The sequence below is a fragment of the Pseudophryne corroboree genome, chromosome 1, assembly GCF_028390025.1.
Source record: "Pseudophryne corroboree isolate aPseCor3 chromosome 1, aPseCor3.hap2, whole genome shotgun sequence".
Classification (NCBI taxonomy): Eukaryota; Metazoa; Chordata; class Amphibia; order Anura; family Myobatrachidae; genus Pseudophryne; species Pseudophryne corroboree.
In genome coordinates, this window is record NC_086444.1 from 1,112,653,046 (window position 1) to 1,112,673,186 (window position 20,141).

General features: G+C 44.9%; 1 protein-coding gene across 1 annotated transcript in view; it reads left to right on the forward strand.

Moving 5' to 3' along the window:
• Window positions 1-20,141, forward strand: part of DTHD1 (death domain containing 1) — a 133,500-nt gene that overhangs the window by 37,683 nt on the left and 75,676 nt on the right. The window contains exon 2 of the mRNA XM_063922333.1: window positions 17,084-17,660. Coding sequence (XP_063778403.1) covers window positions 17,084-17,660 — 577 coding nt within the window. The remainder of the gene's footprint in view (window positions 1-17,083; window positions 17,661-20,141) is intronic.

The window sequence follows — 20,141 nt, forward strand, 5'->3', positions numbered from 1 at the left end:
CAGTGCGCATGCCCTAAGTATTTTAGCACAAAACTTAGTAGATTTACTCACGTCCAAACGAAGAATTTTCATAGTTGAAGTGATCGGAGTGTGATTGACAGGAAGTGGGTGTTTCTGGGCGGAAACTGGCCATTTTCTGGGAGTGAGCGGAAAAACGCAGGCGTGTCAGGGAAAAACGCGGGAGTGTCTGGAGAAACGGGGGAGTGGCTGGCCGAACGCTGGGCGTGTGTGTGACGTCAAACCAGGAACGAAACGGCCTGAGCTGATCGCAATCTCTGAGTAGGTCTGGAGCTACTCAGAAACTGCTAAGAAATTTCTAATCGCAATTCTGCAAATCTTTCGTTCGCTATTCTGCTAAGCTAAGATACACTCCCAGAGGGCGGCGGCCTAGCGTGTGCAATGCTGCTAAAATCTGCTAGCGAGCGAACAACTCGGAATGACCCCCTTGGTGTGAGAAAAAGTCGCAGGCGCTGCATCGTGGCATTGTATACAGATTGTACAATATACTCACAGATATACAAATGACGCACATACATTGATATGAAGAGGAGTTGGAGGTTTCTGTTGCACCAGGACTTATTGATGTTCCTTATTTAAATACCCAGAAATATATATTTGTTGTTGATTGTTGATTGTACACTAGATACAGATGAGAGCTATGACATATTTGAACAGTAACCAAAGAACACTGGACACACTATAGAAATACCTTTTTTAGCATCTGTCTACTATATATCCAAAATGCAATCCCAGACTGACCTGAAAAGCTACTACTGTTTCTTAAGTTGACATCTGCAAACAGACACCTTATACTGTAGCAGTGTTTCTAAAACTGTGTGCCGTGTCTCCCTGGGGTGCCGCAGGACACTTGCAGGGGTGCCCTGGGTTGGTGTTCCAGGGCTAATGCAAACTATTTATTGTCAACGTGAAAGGCAAAACCAGTGCTGGTGGCTGTCAATCATAAAATATGTGGAAAAACAGAAGCAAACCTTGTTGCTCACCACATAATTGAACCTAAGGATGACATGTAAACCTTATTTACTTTATTTAATATATTTTTTCTAAATTTCTCAATAAGAAACTTTTGGCCTAGGGGTGCCATGAAAATTTTTCTGAGACTCTAGGGCTCCGTGATTTAAAAAAGTTTGGGAACCACTGCCTTACAGTGAATAGAGCTTCCACTGTCTGAGTACAATATATGAGCAATTACGTGTTGATACATTTATATCTATAGTTGCAACAATAATACTGAGTCAGTGGAAACAATATAAATCCACAGGCTGAATCTCTAAGGGCCCCATACACAACAGAGATATGTCTGAGTCTGAAGTCGGAGGCAATTTCGCTTGAACTCTCCCGGGAGCTTCCCGGGAGGGGTTCCATACGATTCCAAATTATTTGGTACATGTATCGCAATGCATTCACATGTACCATAAAATATATTTGATGGGCTGGATTAGGGTCCTAGGGGGGCTGGCCCAAATAGGCATATAAATAGCAGCAGCCATTAGCCCTGTGCACACTGCTGCTAAAGAATATGTGATTGGCTGGACTGGTGCTAGGTGGGTGGGCCAATTAGCCATATAAATAGCAGCAGCCATTTTAACCATGTGCACACTGCTGCTCTGTGAATAGTGAGGCTGGTTTATACCTTCCGAGCGTTCCAGATTGCTAGTGTGCTTTGCTTTGTTTGGTTTTTCTGAACAAAGTGCTCTTTATCCTGTTCTGTGATGGATTCCTACGGGTGGTCTTCTGTTTGCCGGCGGTCGGGCTCCCGGCGCTCAGTATACCGGCGCCGGGAGCCCGACAGCAGGAATACCGACAATTATTTTCCCTCGTGGGGGTCCACGACCCCCATAGAGGGAGAATAAAATAGTGTGGCGCGCGTAGCGCGCCACCGTGCCCGTAGCGTGGCGAGCGCAGCGAGCCCGCAAGGGGCTCATTTGCGCTCGCCAAGCTGTCGGTAAGCCGGCGGTCGGGCTCCCGGCGCCGGGATGCTGGTCGCCGGGAGCCCGACCGCCGGCCAGCCGTAGTGAACCCGATTCCTACAGGTATCAACTTCTGTTAGCAAATAGCTATCTGAAGCTGAAACGTGACAGGGATCTGTAACAGAAGAGGCAGAGATCTGTTTGGAGCAAGGAGTGGCTGATGAAGAGGGGGACTCTCTCTCACATGTCGCTCCTGATCGAGATTATGGAGAACAACCCCTAAAGGAACTACCTGCGAATGGATGACGCTACCTTCCAGGAGTTACTGGGCCTTGGTGTCCTCCCTACATCGAGAGACAGGACACCAAGATGCGGAGGGCCATCACTGCTGAGGAGAGGCTGACTGCTACGCTGAGGTTCCTGGCTACAGGGCGGTCACTGGAGGACCTGAAGTTCGGGACCCTCATCTCCCCCCAGGCTTTGGGTCGGATAATCCCTGACACCTGCAAGGCCATTGTGAAGGTGCTGCAGGACCAGTATTTAAAGGTAAATAAAATATACACCACACCTGTTTAGTTACTTTTAAACTTTATAGAAAAAAAGTTTTTTGTTTTTCTTTCTTTAAAACAACTGTGCAAATGTATGCTATATATATATATATATATATATACAGTATAATAAAATAATTAAAAGGAATAAATAACAGTTTATTTTACTTTTAATTCTCAATAAATATGGGGCGGTACTTTCACTCCTAAGATGGAGGGCTATATGGTGTTTTGGGCACAGATTTGATTAGTAGAATACACACATGCTGTAAAGTGCAGAATGAATGGGCCCGGCCCCACTATTATGCACCTACAGCATGCGTGTATCCTCCCCAAAAAATCTGCACCCAAAACACCATATAGCCTATACCGCAACATATTTATTGGGAATTATAAGAAGCCTCCTCTGCCTCCAGCATAACAGAGTATATGGCTGAGGAGCAGGTAGGTGGGGGAGTAGGCTGTGGTTGGGTGGGCAGAATGAGATGAGGTTGGGTGGGCAGAATAAGATGGGATTGGATGGGAGGAAGAGTGAGAGGATAGCGGTCGAATAATACGACATCATCATGTAGTTTTGATTTTCGTGCTTTGTTCAGCATCTTTAAATTGAGACGCTGAATCTGCTCCGCTTGACCCGGGGGTAGGTTATGCATTGCTGAGGCCATAAATTCCCCAAATTTTGAGTAGTGGTCAGGAGGCTGGGCAATTCTTGACTTGATTTCCTCAAAAATGAGGTCTTCGCCCTCCTGGGCGGTGTTTTCTTTTGGGGAGGTTCTCTTCCGGGGGCACGGCGGAGGAGCTGGTGATGCAGAGGTATCAGGGGTAGCTGGTGTTTCAGGGGTAGGAACTTGAGGCTGGGATTCCTCCATATCCTGGAGGATGCTGAGGTCTGGGATGGTGGGAATCTCCACACTTCCACTCTGTAGTAAACAAAAAAAATACACTGTTTAAATACATATTTTAATTTTGTATTTCTATTTTTTTATAGCTCCCTGCAAGTACATCAGAATGGCAAGCTGTGGCAGAGGAGTTTGCCACCACCTGGCATTTCCCTAACTGTGGGGGAGCGATAGATGGCAAGCACGTCCGCATCAACCTTCCTGCAAACAGCAGATCCCTTTATTATAATTATAAAGGGTATTTCAGCATCGTGCTGATGGCAGTGGTGAATGCCAACTATGAATTCATCTTCATTGATGTTTGCAAAAACGGACGTGCATCAGATGGTGGGTAGCTGAATAATACCACCTTTCTACGAGCGGCTCACAACAAAGATCCTGAACTTGCCATCTAGGGAGCAAACCCAGCATGGCCTCAATTGTGTTTTTGTGGCTGATGAGGCATTCGCACTCCACAAGAACATTATGAAGCCGTACCCTCAAAGGCACCTGACATGGGAGAAGCACATCTACAATTATAGGCTATCCCGGGCACGACGAATTGTAGAGAACACTTTTGACATTTTGTCTAGCCGCTTCTGCATATTCCTTACGGCTATCAGTTTGTAGGTGGAGAAGATAGATTGGGTGGTGGCTGCGTGCTGTGTCCTGCATAACTATTTGCACAGAAAAACCACCCAGCATACAGGGGCTGGCTGGCAACTTTCAGCCTGGGGGGCAGACTCAAGCAAGTGACCCAGCTTTTCACAGGGAATCTGCAGTCAGGTGGCCCTGGAGCACTTAAATTGCACTGGCCTGAGGGGCAGATGGCACCCTGCCCACCAGCCCAGCCAGCTCCTGCCAGCATAGGACACTGCCCAGAGAAGCACCAGGAGACCCAGACCCTGAACACCCAGACAGGACTTCACCATTTCCCTATGTGGAACCACCTCCACTCCATTTTAGGTCGGGTCTACGGGCAAAACAGGTCAGGGACGAGTACCTGCCCTATTTTAATGGGGTGGGTGCAGTCGATTGGACTGATGATGGAACTTGCAAAAACATAAAAACGTATTCAAAAAAATATACTTACAGATGCAGACGATAGGTCACCGTCTTCAGGCTCTGGTGTTGCAGTCCGAGGAAGGGAGGTGAAACCTGTCTGGGTTGCCTCCTGGTCCAGGACAAACTCCAGCATGGGGTAGTAGTACCAGAGCGAGGTCTTGTAAATCTGGGAAGAACCTGCTCCAGACTTTTTGGACTGTTCCATTTTTTTGTGTTCTTTCAGTAACACAGTACGCAGGTTCTGTATCTTTTTCTTGACCCATTTGTGTCAGCACCGGGCACAAAGGGCCTGCAGTACTCCACTAGCTCCTCCAAGACTGCATTCCGTTGCACTTTATCAGAATAGCCCTTGGCTTTGATCTTCCATACACACTCCAATCCACGGTGCATTTCTAGTAGGCTGGTGATGAAGTCTATGCCTGAATCTAGAGACATATCTATAATGAAAAAAAGTGGTGCACAAACTGTTATATTTTGTGTTTTACTTAAGGTATATGGTTAAATGGTTATATGGTTATATGGTTAAATGGTTATATGGTTACAGTATATGGTTATATGGTTAAATGTGTTTTTGGTTAAATGGTGTTTACATTTGTATAATATGTTTTTTACATAAAAAAAATTGTAAATACTTTCCTCATTACACAAACATCAATGGTACAGCATGGGGGTACAGTGACGGTAAAAACACATGGCCATTTGGGGGTTAAAATTAGTTTTTGGACACAGAAACACAAGGTGCAGCATGGGGGTGCAGTGGCATTGAAAACACATGGCTTCAGGGGGTAAAAATCACTTTGGGCACACAGAAACACATGGTGCAGCATGGGGGTACAGTGGCGGTGAAAACATATGGTAATTTTGGGGTTAAAATGACTTTGGGGGCACAGAAACACATGGTGCAGCATAGGGGTACAGTGGCGGTGAAAACACATGGTCATTTTGGGGTTAAAATGACTTTGGGGGCACAGAAACACATGGTGCAGCATGGGGGTACAGTGGCGGTTAAAACACATTGCCATTTGGGGGTTAAAATTACTTTGGGGGCACAGAAACACATGGTGCAGCATGGGAGTACAGTGGCGGTGAAAACACATGGCTTTAGGGGGTAAAAATCACTTTGGGCACACAGAAATAAAATGTGAACAATAATTTATAATACATTGGTGGTCAGTGTGATTACATTGGTGGTCAGTGTGATTACATTGGTGGACAGTGTGATTACATTGATGGTCAGTGTGATTACATTGGTGGACAGTGTGATTACATTGATGGTCAGTGTGATTACATTGGTGGTCAGTGTGCTAGGTGGACAGTGATTGGTGGTCAGTGTAGAAATACATACTTAGGCCAATAAAATATCTGATTTGATTGGATTTATCTGATGAGCTCTCCTGCTGCGGCTGATGCTGCTGCTGCTGCCACTGATGGGAGTGTCCTGAGAATGCCAGTCAAACTTCCTACGATATATCGCAGGCACAAAAAAAACACACCTTTTTCCCTACGATTCCAGGCAATTACGATATATCATGAGTCCAGCACTAGCGACCTAGGGGACCCGACACGACACTCACGGGAATGCGCATCGTATCGGAAACACCTCCAAAATGCCTGATTTCACCCGATATATAGGCCCGAATGCCCGAAATTAGATGAAATCGGACATTATCGCTCTAGTGTATGGGGCCCTTTACACTTGACATTACATAGTGAGCATGTTCTCCAGTGTCCAAGTGCAGTGATTAAATACAAATATATGAATACCGGGGAATTTCATAGTGAACAATTGCTCCAGTGCCTGAACAAGGAATTAATATATATGTCTGGATATCTGCAGACACGTAGAAGGGTAATCTAACAAATGAATCTACAGGTGTCAATTGAATTTTATTAGAACAGTTGGATGGATAATATTACACAGACTCTGATGATTTGGAAAATACCAACAGGCATTTGAATAGTGAGATCTCTCTCTATTACCTGACATGGAATAATAAAATATGGAATATAATATCTCTGTGTATGTTTAATGTGATATTGGAATTGTGAAATACTCCTCCAGTAGTTGACAAATGGAATAATAAAACACGGAATATAATATCTCTGTGTATGTTCAATATGATATTGGATTACGGAGTATAATACTCCTAAAAACTATCTAAATAGAAATGAGAACAAATGGTTACTAAGTCACCCATTAAAAGCAACACTGGCCATCATACAGAGTTAACTCATTGGACAGGTGGTAATTTTATCATTCGAAATCCATCAAAACAAAACTTAGTGGCAATAACAACGGATGCACTATGGTGAACTTTACTCCCAGTGTCTACGTATTAAGGCCTTCATTCCGCGTTGATCGCTAGCTGCATTCGTTCGCAGCGATCAGGCTAAAAATCTGCACTTCTGCGCATGCGTATGCGGCTCAATGCGTACGCACGACGTACTTTCACAAAAGCCGATGCAGTTTTACACAAGCTCTAGCGACGCTTTTCAGTCGTACTGCTGGCTGCAGAGTGATCGACAGAAAGTGGGTGTTTCTGGGTGGTAACTGACCGTTTTCGGGGAGTGTGTGTAAAAATGCAGGCGTGTCAGAGAAAAACGCAGGAGTGGATGGGGAAACGTAGGCATGGCTGAGCGAATGCAGGGCGTGTTCGTGACGTCAAAACAGGAACTAAATAGTCTGAAGTGATCGCAAGCTAGGAGTAGGTCTCGAGCTACTCAGAAACTGCACAATCTTTTTTTGTAGTAGCGCTGCGATCCTTTAGTTCGCACTTTTGCTAAGCTAAGATACACCCCCAGAGGGCGGCGGCTTAGTGTTTGCACGGCTGCTAAAAGCAGCTAGCGAGCGATCAACTCGGAATGTGGGCCTAAGATCAATAAATTGTGTACATTATTTACATTAGTAGGCCAGGTAATTGTTCAATTATGATTTTATCCCTGGTAGCATGAGTTATACTTGACTATATTGAGCACCTTATGACATTTATATAGCCTATATAGTCAATTACTATAATTCCCCTGGAGTTATAGGGAAAAAAATTATATTTAATAATCCCTAATAAATCATTCCCAATACGGTATTCAGACAAAAGCAACAGTACGGTGAAGTCACGTCACAATTTAGTTTTTAATACAGTTTTTTTCTTCACTTTATTATCTTTTATGCAGTATTTCACTGTTCTGGTACATGAATACAATTGAACTATTTTAACATTGAATAAATAAAAATAAGATTTGAAACCTACCGGTAAATCTTTTTCTCGTAGTCCGTAGAGGATGCTGGGGACTCCGTAAGGACCATGGGGATAGACGGGCTCCGCAGGAGACAGACGGGCTCCGCAGGAGACATGGGCACTTTAAGAAAGACTTTGGATCTGGGTGTGCACTGGCTCCTCCCTCTATGCCCCTCCTCCAGACCTCAGTTAGAGAAACTGTGCCCAGAGTAGACGGACAGTACGAGGAAAGGATTTTTGTTAATCCAAGGGCAAGATTCATACCAGCCACACCAATCACACCGTATAACTTGTGATATACTATCTAGTTAACAGTATGAAAAAACAACATAGCATCGGTCCAAAACCGATGAAACTATAACCCTTATGTAAGCAATAACTATATACAAGTCTTGCAGAAGTAGTCCGCACTTGGGATGGCCACCCAGCATCCTCTACGGACTACGAGAAAATGATTTACCGGTAGGTTATTTTCTCTAACGTCCTAGAGGATGCTGGGGACTCCGTAAGGACCATGGGGATTATACCAAAGCTCCCAAACTGGCGGGAGAGTGCGGATGACTCTGCAGCACCGATTGAGCAAACAGGAGGTCCTCCTCAGCCAGGGTATCAAACTTATAGAACTTTGCAAAGGTGTTTGACCCCGACCAAGTAGCAGCTCGGCACAGCTGCAGTGCCGAGACCCCTCGGGCAGCCCCTCAAGAAGAGCCTACCTTCCTAGTGGAATGGGCCTTAACCAATTTTGGTAACGGCAAACCTGCCGTAGAATGCACCTGCTGAATCGTGTTACAAATCTAGCGAGCAATAGTCTGCTTTGAAGCAGGAGCGCCAACCTTGTTGGCAGCATACAGGACAAACAGCGCTTCTGTTTTCCTGACTAGCCGTTCTTGCCACGTAGATTTTCAAAGCCCTGACCACATCAAGGGACTCGGAATCCTCCAAGTCACGCGTAGCCACAGGCACGACAATAGGTTGGTTCATACGAAAGGATGAGACCACTTTAGGTAAGAATTGAGGACGGATCCGCAATTCCGCTCTATCCATATGGAAAACCAGATAGGGGCTATTATGTGATAAAGCCGCTAATTCTGAAACTCGCCTAGCTGAAGCCAAGGCTAACAACATAACCACCTTCCAGGTGAGATATTTCAACTCCACCGTTTTAAGTGGTTCAAAAAACCAATGTGACTTAAGGAAACTTAACACCACGTTAAGGTCCCAAGGCGCCACCAGAGGTACAAAAGGAGGCTGAATATGCAGTACTCCCTTCACAAAAGTCTGTACTTCTGGGAGAGAGGCCAATTCCTTTTGAAAGAAAATGGATAAGGCCGAAATCTGAACCTTAATAGATCCTAATTTTAGGCCCAAATTCACTCCAGTTTGTAGGAAGTGAAGGAAACGGCCCAGATGGAATTCTTCCGTAGGAGCATTCCTGGCCTCACACCAAGAAACATATTTTCGCCATATACGGTGACAATGTTTAGATGTCATGTCCTTCCTAGCCTTTATTAGCGTAGGAATTACCTCATCCGGAATACCCTTATCCGCTAGGATCCGGCGTTCAACCGCCATGCCGTCCAACGCAGCCGCGGTAAGTCTTGGAATAGACAGGGTCCCTGTTGCAACAGGTCCTGTCTTAGAGGAAGAGGCCATGGATCTTCCGTGAGCATTTCCTGCAGATCCGGATACCAGGTCCTTCGTGGCCAATCTGGAACAATGAAGATTGTTCTTACTCCTCTTTTTCTTACTATTCTCAACACCTTGGGTATGAGAGGAAGACGGGGAAATACATAGACCGACTGGAACACCCACGGTGTCACTAGGGCATCTACAGCTACTGCCTGAGGGTCTCTTGACCTGGTGCAATATCTCTGTAGCTTCTTGTTGAGGCGGGACGCCATCATGTCTATCTGTGGCAGTTCCCACTGACTTGCAATCTGTGCAAAGGTTTCCTAAAGAAGTCCTCTCTTGGATGCAGGTCATGTTTTCTGAGGAAGTCTGCTTCTCAGTTGTCCACTCCCGGAATGAACTGCTGAAAATGCGCTTACATGATTTTCCGCCCAGCGGAGAATCCTGGTGGCTTCTGCCAATTCCACTCTGCTCTTTGTGCCGCCTTGGCGGTTTACATGAGCCACTGCGGTGATGTTGTCTGCCTGGATCAGAACCGGTAGGTCGCGAAGCAATGTTTCTGCATTTCCTGCAGATCCGGATACCAGGCCCTTCGCGGCCAATCTGGAACAATGAGAATTGTCTGTACTCCTCTTTTTCTTATTATTCTCAACAGCTTGGGGATGAGAGGAAGAGGAGGAAATACATAGACCAACTGGAACACCCCCGGTGTCACTAGGGCGTCCACAGCTACCGCCTGAGGGTCTCTTGACCTGGTGCAATACCTCTGTAGCTTTTTGTTGAGGCGGGACGCCATCATGTCTATCTGGGGCAGTCCCCACTGACTTGCAATCTGCACGAAGACTTCCTGATGAAGTCCCCACTCTCCTGGATGCAGGTCGTGTCTGCTGAGGAAGTCTGCTTCCCAGTTGTCCACTCCCGGAATGAACACTGCTAACAGTGCGCTTACATGATTTTCCGCCCAGCAATGAATCCTGGTGGCTTCTGCCAATTCCACTCTGCTCTTTGTGCCGCCTTGGCGGTTTACATGAGCCACTGCGGTGATGTTAACAAGAAAGGAGAGAATGTGTAAGTGCGCAACCAACATATAATTTTATACACAAAGCAAACCATCTCTTATTAATTTGTCAGCCAGCGCGGGTATACACTTTCTTTCACTGCGGTGATGTTGTCTGCCTGGATCAGAACCGGTAGGTCGCGAAGCAATGTTTCTGCTTGCCGAAGGGCGTTGTATATGGCCCTCAGCTCCAGGATGTTGATTTGAATACAAGTTTTTTTGACTTGACCCAAAGACCTTGTAAGTTTCTTCCCTGTGTGACTGCTCCCCCACCTCGGAGGCTCGCGTCCGTGGCTACCAGAATACAGTCCTGGATGGCGAACCTGCGACCCTGCAGAAGGTGAGCACTCTGCAGCCACCATAGGGGAGACACCCTGGCCCTAGGGGACAGGGTGATTAACTGATGCATCTGTAGATGTGATCCGGACCACTTGTCCCGTAGATCCCATTGGAAAGTCCTTGCATGGAACCTGCCGAAGGGAATGGCCCCTTAAGATGCCACCATCTTTCCCAGGACCCGAGTGCAGTGATGCACTGACACCTGTTTTGGCTTTAATAGGTTTTTTACCAGAGTCATTAGTTCCTGGGCCTTCTCTATCGGAAGATAAACCCATTTCTGGTCCGTATTCAGAATCATACCCAAGAAGGGCAGACGAGTCATAGGAACCAACTGTGACTTCGGGATATTGAGAATCCAGACGAGTTGCTGTGAAACCTTCAGCGAAAGTGACATGCTGTTCAACAACTGCTCTTTTGATCTCGCCCTTATTAGGAGATCGTCCAAGTATGGGATAATTGTGACTCCTTGCTTGCGTAGGAGCACCATCATTTCCGCCAATTACCCTGAAATTGGTAATGACAATACTGTACCGTAATTCTCAGGTACGCCTGATGGGGTGGATAAATGGGAACATGAAGGTATGCAGCCTTTATGTCTAGATACACCATAAAATCCCCCCCTTACAGGCTGGCGATGATCGCTCTGAGCGATTCCACCTTGAATTTGAACCTTTTCAAGTATAGGTTCAGAGATTTTAATTTTAAAATAGGTCTGACCGAACCGTCCGGTTTCGGGACTACAGCCAAGGTTGAGTAACATAGTAACATAGTATCTGAGGTTGAAAAAAGACAATTGTCCATCGAGTTCAACCTATTTGTGGTCTCCTATGCATGATGATTTGACTAAAATTTCTGACTGATGCTGCTGTCAGCCGTTGCATTTTATCCCTATTTATAGTAACTATAATGCATGACTATGCACCATACCCCTGGATATCCTTATCCATTAGGAATTTATCTAACCCATTCTTAAAGGTGTTGACAGATTCCGCCATTACAACTCCCTCGGGCAGGGAATTCCAAACACGTATTGTCCTTACCGTGAAAAAGCCTTTACACCGTATTGTGCGGAATCTCCACTCCTCTAACCTGAGCGAGTGTCCACGAGTCCTCTGTGTTGATCTAACCAAAAACAGGTCCCGCGCAAGCTCTGTGTATTGTCCCCTTATATATTTGTAGATGTTGATCATATCCCCTCTTAGTCTCCGCTTTTCCAATGTAAACATGCCTAGTCTTTCAAGCCTTTCCTTGTATTCCATCGTCTCCATGCCCTTAATTAGTTTGGTCGCCCTCCTCTGTACCTTTTCAAGCTCCAGGATATCCTTTTTGTAGTACGGTGCCCAGAATTGTACACAGTATTCAAGGTGTGGCCTCACTAGTGATTTATATAACGGGAGTATAATACTCTCGTCCCTAGCATCAATACCCCGTTTTATGCATGCTAATATCTTATTAGCCTTCTTTGCTGCAGTCCTACTTTGGGTACTACTGTTTAGCTTGCTATCTATGAGGACACCCAAGTCCTTTTCCAGTACAGAATCCCCTAATTTTACCCCATTTAGTAGGTAGGTGTAATTTTTGTTCTTGTTACCACAGTGCATTACCTTACACTTGTCTGTGTTGAAGCGCATTCTCCATTTGGCTGCCCATGCTTCTAATTTAACTAAGTCGTTCTGAAGAGACTCTGCATCCTCCTCTGTATTTATAGCCTTACACAATTTGGTATCATCTGCAAAAATTGACACCATGCTCTCTAGACCTTCTGTTAGGTCGTTAATGAAAATATTGAACAATAGCGGTCCTAATACTGAGCCTTGCGGCACACCACTTAGCACTTCAGTCCAAGTTGAAAAAGATCTATTAACCACAACGCACTGCTCCCTATTATCTAACCAGTTTTTGACCCAAGTGCATATTGTGCTTCCTAGCCCTGATTCTTGTAGCTTGTAGAGAAGTCTCATGTGTGGTACAGTATCGAACGCTTTGGCAAAGTCTAAAAAGATTACATCCACGTCTTTACCCTGATCTAGGTTTGCGCTTACTGTTTCATAAAAGCCAAGTAAGTTAGTTTGACAGGATCTGTCCTTCATAAACCCATGTTGATTCCTTTTAATAACCTTATTGACTTCAAGGAGCTTCTGAATACTATCTCTTAGAATACCTTCCAATACTTTCCCCACTATAGATGTAAGACTAACTGGTCTATAATTACCTGGTTCAGCTTTACTTCCCTTTTTGAATATAGGCACTACTTCCGCTATACGCCAGTCTTTGGGAACCATACCTGATATAACTGAATCCTTAAAGATCAAAAATAGCGGTTTTGCCAGTTCAGAGTGAAGCTCCATTAGAACCCTTGGGTGAATACCATTGGGCCCTGGTGATTTATTAATCTTTAAATGTTTTAATCGGTCACAGACTACTTCCTCGCTTAAATAAGTACCTATCAGTGGGATATTCTCATTATTGAGATTGTGTGTCAGTCCCTGAATTGGGTCCTCTCTAGTGAATACTGTTGAAAAAAACTCATTTAGTGTGTCCGCTATGTCATTATCATTTTTGCTTAAGACTCCCAACTTGTCTTTTAAAGGGCCTATACTCTCCTTCTTTAATCTCTTGCTATTAATGTATTTAAATAATTTTTTGGGATTCGCTTTGCTTTCCTTTGCTACTAGTTTTTCAGTTTCTACTTTAGCCGCTCTTATTTCCTTTTTGCAAATTTTGTTACATTCCTTATAGTGCTGAAATGACTCTGCTTCCCCGTCAGATTTGTATTTTTTAAATGCACGCCTTTTCTTGCCCATAAGTTCCTTAATCTTTTTGTTAAGCCACATCGGTTTATGATTTTTATTCCTTTTTTTGCTACTCATAGGAATAAATTTGAGTGTATTTTTAGCTAGCAGGAATTTTAGTACCTCCCATTTCTCCGTAGTATTTTTTCCTAAAAACAAACCTTCCCATTCAATATCCCTGAAAAATACCCTCATCTTTTCAAAATTTGCTTTGCTAAAGTTTAGAGTCCTAGTTGAGCCAGTATAGTGCTGTTTATGGAAACTGATATTGAATGTGACCATATTGTGGTCGCTGTTTCCTATGGGTTCCCCTACTATAATACCTGATACCAAATCCCCATTGTTTGTTAATACCAGGTCTAAGATTGCATTGTACCTAGTTGGTTCCTCAATTAGTTGGACTAAGTAGTTATAATTAAGTGTGTTTAAAAACATATTTCCCCTAGCAGTATCACATGAATCGTTTTTCCAGTTTATCTCTGGATAGTTAAAATCTCCCATCACTACTATGTCTCCTACTCCTGCTGCTCTTTCAATTTGCTTTAGTAACAATTCCTCATCAGATGCGTTGATACCAGGCGGCCTATAGCATACACCCAATACTAACTTTTTTATTCCTTTTTCCCCACATGCAATTTCTACCCATAATGTTTCGACAGTGTCTACAGTCCCCCTCCTGAATATCTTCCCGTATATCAGGTTTTAAAAACGGCTTTACGTAAAGACACACCCCTCACCCTTTTTATTTAGTAAGTAGTAATGTTGTTGAAGGAGGGGAACCTTGAGCACCACCTGTTGGAGATACATTGTGTGAATTGTATTTAATATTATCTCCCTTTCTGGGGGAGAAGCCGGTAGGGCCGATAAGGAAAACTGGCGAGGAGGCACCTCTTCGAATTCCAGCTTGTAACCCTGAGAAACAATTTCTATTGCCCAGGGATCCACCTGTGAGTGAACTCAGATGTGGCTGAAGAGTCGAATACGTGCTCCCACTGGGGAGGACTCCCTTAGCGGAGCCCCAGCGTCATGCGGTGGATTTAGTAGAGGCCGGGGAGAACTTCTGTTCCTGGGAACTAGCTGTGCCCTGCGCCCTTACCTCTGGCAAGAAAGGAAGCTCCTCGTACTTTCTTGTTTTTCTGCGACCGAAAGGACTGCATTTGATAATGTCGTGCTTTCTTAGGCTGTGAGGGAATATAAGGCAAAAGATCAGATTTACCAGCTATAGTTGTGGAGACCAGGTCCGAGAGCCCTTCTCCACACAATTCCTCACCCTTGTAAGGTAAAACCTCCATATGCCTCTTTTAGTCGGCATCACCTGTCCATTGCATGTTCCACAGGACACGTCTAGCAGAAATCGACATAGCGTTGACTCTAGAACCCAGTAGACCAATGTCTCTTTGAGCATGTCTTATATATAAGACAGCATCTTTTATATATCCTAGGGTCAATAACATGGTATCCTTATCTAGGGTTTCAATCTCCGCTGATAAGGTATCTGTCCACGCTGCTACAGCGCTATAAACCCATGCCGACACAATCGCCGGGCTGAGTAGTGTATCAGAATGTGTGTAAATGGACTTCGAAGTACTTTTCTGCATGCTATCTGCAGGATCCCTGATGGTAGCTGTATCTTGGTATGTCAGCGCTACCTTTTGGGTAAACGTGTCAACGCCCTGTCCACCCTAGGGGAGGATTCCCATCGTATCCTGGCCCTAGCAGGGAAAGGATACGCCATGAGAATTCTTTTGGGAAACTGCAGTTTCTTGTCTGGAGATTCCCTCTTTTTTTCACACAATTCATTTGGTTCATGAGAGGGGGGAAATGTTATCTCAGCTTTCTTCCCCTTAAACATGTGTACCCTCGTGTCAGGGACAGATGGGTCATCAGTGATATGCAAAACATCTTTTATTACAATAATCATATATTGAATACTTTTCTGCCAGTTTTGGCTATAACTTTGCGTCATCGTAGTCGACACTGGAGTCAGACTCCATGTCGGTATCAGTGTCTATTATTTTGGATAGTGGGCATTTTGAGACTCTGAAGGTCCCTGCGACATAGGGACAGACATGGGTAGATTCCCTGTCTGTTCTCTAATCTTTTGTGCAATAAATTTACCTCAGCACTTAAATCCACATATCCAGTCAGGTGTCGGTGTTGTCGACGGAGACACCACACACACACACATTTGCTCCATCTCCTCCTTAGAAGAGCCTTTTACCTCAGACATGTCGACACACATGTACCGACACACCACACACTCAGGGAATCCTCTTATCTGAAGACAGTTCCCCCACAAGGCCCTTTGGAGAGACAGACAGAGAGTATGCCAGCACACACCCAGCGCTAATACCCCAGAAAAGAACACACAATGTGTTTACCCAGTAGCGCTGTAATACTATTATTTGCTGCCAATTATGTGCCCCCCCCCCCCCTCTTCTCTGAAACCCCCTTTCACCGTGGATAAGCAGGGGAGAGTCCGGGGAGCTTCCTCTCAGCTGTGCTGTGGAGAAAATGGCGCTGGTGAGTGCTGAGGGAGAAGCCCCGCCCCCTCGGCGGCGGGCTTCTGTCCCGCTTAAATATAATAAAAACTGGTGGGGGCTCTTTATATATACAGTGCCTAGCTGTATATATATCTCTTTTGCCAAAAATGAGGTTTATATTGCTGCCCAGGGCGCCCCCCCCCCCCTGCGCCCTGCACCCTTACAGTGACTGCTGTGTGTGGGGTGAATGGGAGCAATGGCGCACAGCTGCTCTGCTGAGCGTTACCTCAGTGAAGATCATGAAGTCTTCTGCCGCCTCTGAAGTCTTCTTTTCTTCTCATACTCACCCGGCTTCTATCTTCCGGCTCTGTGAGGAGGACGGCAGCGCGGCTCCGGGACGAACTCCAGGGTGAGACCTGTGTTCTGACTCTCTCTGGCGCTAATGGTGTCCAGTAGCCTAAAAAGCAGAGCCTTGAAACTCACAGAAGTAGGTCTGCTTCTCTCACCTCAGTCCCTCGATGCAGGGAGTCTGTTGCCAGCAGGCTCCCTGAAAATAAAAAACCTAACAAATATACTTTCTGTCAGAAAGCTCAGGAGAGCTCTCTGAAAAGCACCCAGTCTCCACTGGGCACAGTATCAAACTGAGGTCTGGAGGAGGGGCATAGAGGGAGGAGCCAGTGCACACCCAGATCCAAAGTCTTTCTTAAAGTGCCCATGTCTCCTGCGGAGCCCGTCTGTCTTCTGCGGAGCCCGTATTTCCCCATGGTCCTTACGAAGTCCCCAGCATCCTCTAGGACGTTAGAGAAAGGTACATTTTTAAAAAAATTCTCTACCCTGTGCGCCAGAATCAGACACTTTGCCTTTTTATTTTTCCAGCACATCACATTGATCAGGACAGTCTAGCAGATTACTTTTGTCTCTCCTGGTGGTTTCCTTTGTGCCAAAAAGACACCCATTTGCAGCGAATAAGATGCTCGGTATGGCCAGGTCTCCCGGGACCTAGTGCGTTGAGAGGGACTATTTGGCACAACTGAAGTCTCAGTGGATGAGGACACATCTGTATTATCAATATGTACTGCGTATTGTATTTTATCTTATTAAAATGAAGATTATGTTTTGTAAATGCAGAACACATCAATTACCTTATCGCAGTCAAGCAAATACTTGGAAATACAGCAAGAGACCTTAAACTAGCTGAGGAACAATTGGATAATATCACCGCTCATTATAAAAACACTGTGGATGAAGAAAACAAAAAGAATGTGGCAGGCAGCGTTGCAAATGGAGATACTGAGGGATTCATTAACAACAGAGAAATCACAGATATCACCGAATCCCCTGAACCCAGAAGAATTGCAGATCAGGAAAAGGAATTAACAAGAAATACACAAAGCGAGGAAACTGACAACTTAACAATAAGTGATACAAATGATCTTTCCCATAAAAGCGACAATGAAGATGAAGCCCAGGAAACAATAGAGAAAAGGAAAGAGAATAGTAAGTCAGTATATGCGGAGGAAACCAAGCAAAGAGACAAGCAGGAATTAAATACCACCTCTTACCACAAGGAGGAGTATAAGGATTCTGAGTGTGATAAAAGTGATAAACAGAACTTCATGGAACTGTCTAGTACCGATGTCACAGTTAATGGAACAACTGTGAACCTTTTAGTAGAAAGTTTAATGGAAAACCGGACATATAAAGAGTAAGTCAAATAACCTGCCATGTAACAAATATTCCATTTCAAGTGTAATTTATCGCCTAGAGAAAGAAATATCAGTGCACAGAAAGTAATTTTAATCAAAAGCAAAATATAAAAAAGCAAACAGATATTATTGGAGAGTTAGTATTGGTGTGAATGGCAGTGTATGTTATATAACATTTAGTATACTCCAATAGAGCACTGAGAATAGAAATAAACAATAACATATTATATATTACGGTACATTTGCATGTTTGGGATATTAGTTTGAAATTATTCTATGTTTACAAGTGCCACATATTTCTCTATATATACTTACCTCCTAACTGTCTTGATTTTGGGGGGCAGTTCCATTTTTAGAGCACTGTCTCAACCATGGGCTGCAGTGTTCATGATGAAGGTGTGGGGGGGGGGGATGCCCCCTCTCACTTATCCCTCTTCTTAGGAGAGTAGAGGTGGATAGATGCTGTGTGCGACGCACACTTTGGGAGTGATTCAGACCTGATTGCTGCTGTGTGTTTTCGCACAGCGGGCGATCACCAGTAGACTGCACATGCGTATGCACCACAATGCGCACGTTCACTGGCCAACAACAACGCGCAAAAATTCCAATCGCACGGGCGTTCGCAAGGTGATTGACAGGAGGAGGCCGCTTGTGGGTGGTAACTGACCATTTACTGGGAGTGTCCAGTAAAATGTATACGTTCCCAAGCGTTTTCAGGGAGGGTGAGTGACGTCAGCTCTGGCCCTGATCAGCCTCATTGCACTGAAGGAGTAAGCCCTGGTCTGCGCACAGACTGCACACAGTGGATTTTTGAAGCTCGGCGTACACATGCTATCGCACATTTGCACAGCGAATATAATATTATACACTCCCCATAGGTGTGCGCAGGGGGGGTGCCTGGTGCTGAGGAGGAGCAGTGTAATTGCAGTGAGTGCAATTACACTGAGGACCAGGCTGAGGAGGAGCAGGCTGAGGAGGAGCAGTGTAATTGCAGTGAGTGCCATCAGGGGTGTTTGTTTGGTGCACCCCATAACATCTGACAATGTATCTGCTTTATTAGGATTGGTACAAGGGTGGATATTTTATATTGCGTTGACCGTCAATAGATGGTGCTAGACACGCCCAAAAGGCGGTGGTAGACACACCCCTCCGATGGTGCACCCCCTAATAAAATGTGCTGCGCACGCCTATGACACTCCCCCTGGGCGCAGCGACTATCTGAACGCAAGACAGCAAAGTTAGCAGCCCAGCGATCAGGTCTGAATCACCCCCTTCATCTATTCACAGGAGAGAGGGACTCTGGACATGTCTTTATTATTAGCAGATAATTATGTACAGATGTGCCCTCATACACCTATGTTTTATGCTCTATACAGCCCAAGACGCCTGGCACCACTTACAAGTTTTCATGAATTTAGTGTCTTATTTGCATCATAGCCACATACATAATTTCTCATAGTGTCCTAGGCATACTCAAATGCATGGAGGTTGCCAGTTGCCCAGAAACCCCCCTTCCCCACAGTCTGGCCAGCAGCAGATTTTCCTACTAAGGGGGTATGCAAGTAGTGCCGATTTTTTTAACAAGCCGAAAAAACTACACTTTTCACTGTTTTTAGGGTGAATTTATATTCTCACTATTCAATTTCAGTGCCACTTTTTCAACTTGTCGAAACTGCCGGCACTGGCAAAAAATACTTGGATCAGAGAAATCCCCGCTGATCCACATGTTTTGTCGAATTGACAGGGGATTTTCGACGGTTTTTGAGGCCCGTTTTCGCCCATGCCAGTTCGCCTAAAACAAAAGGTGAAACGGCATGGTGAAATGCATTAAACAATGGGCGAAAATGTCCGCAATTGACTAGGGTGGGTCGAAATAGTTAAATTTTTTTTTGTTAGCTGAAAAAAACGGCACTAATTGCATACCCCCCTATGGGGATAATTCAGACTTGATCGTAGAAGCAAATTTGTTAGCAGTTGGGCAAAACCATGTGCACTGCAGGTGTGGCAGATATAACATGTGCAGAGAGAGTTAGATTTGGGTGGGTTATTTAGTTTCTGTGCAGGGTAAATAAATACTGCCTGCTTTATTTTTACACTGCAATTTAGATTTCATATTGAACACACCCCACCCAAATTTAACTCTCTCTGCACATGTTAAATCTAGCCCCCCTGCAGTGTACATGGTTTTGCCCAACTGCTAACAAATTTGCTTCTGCGATCAAGTCTGAATTACCCCATATGTGTGTGTGTGCGTGCGTGCGTGCGCGCGCGCGCGCGCGCGCGCGCGTGTGTCTTTGGACCTGTGTGCTCAATCATTGCACCAGGGAGAGAATCTGGTAAGTGGCTTACCATGATCATTGGGCCTGCATATGTCTTACGTACTGCACTTTGTTTGGGACAGACCATAGTTTGTTATATGGTAATTATGCATCCTTCATGGGCTGGCGATTATCGCTCTAAACTCTAACATTTGGAAACCC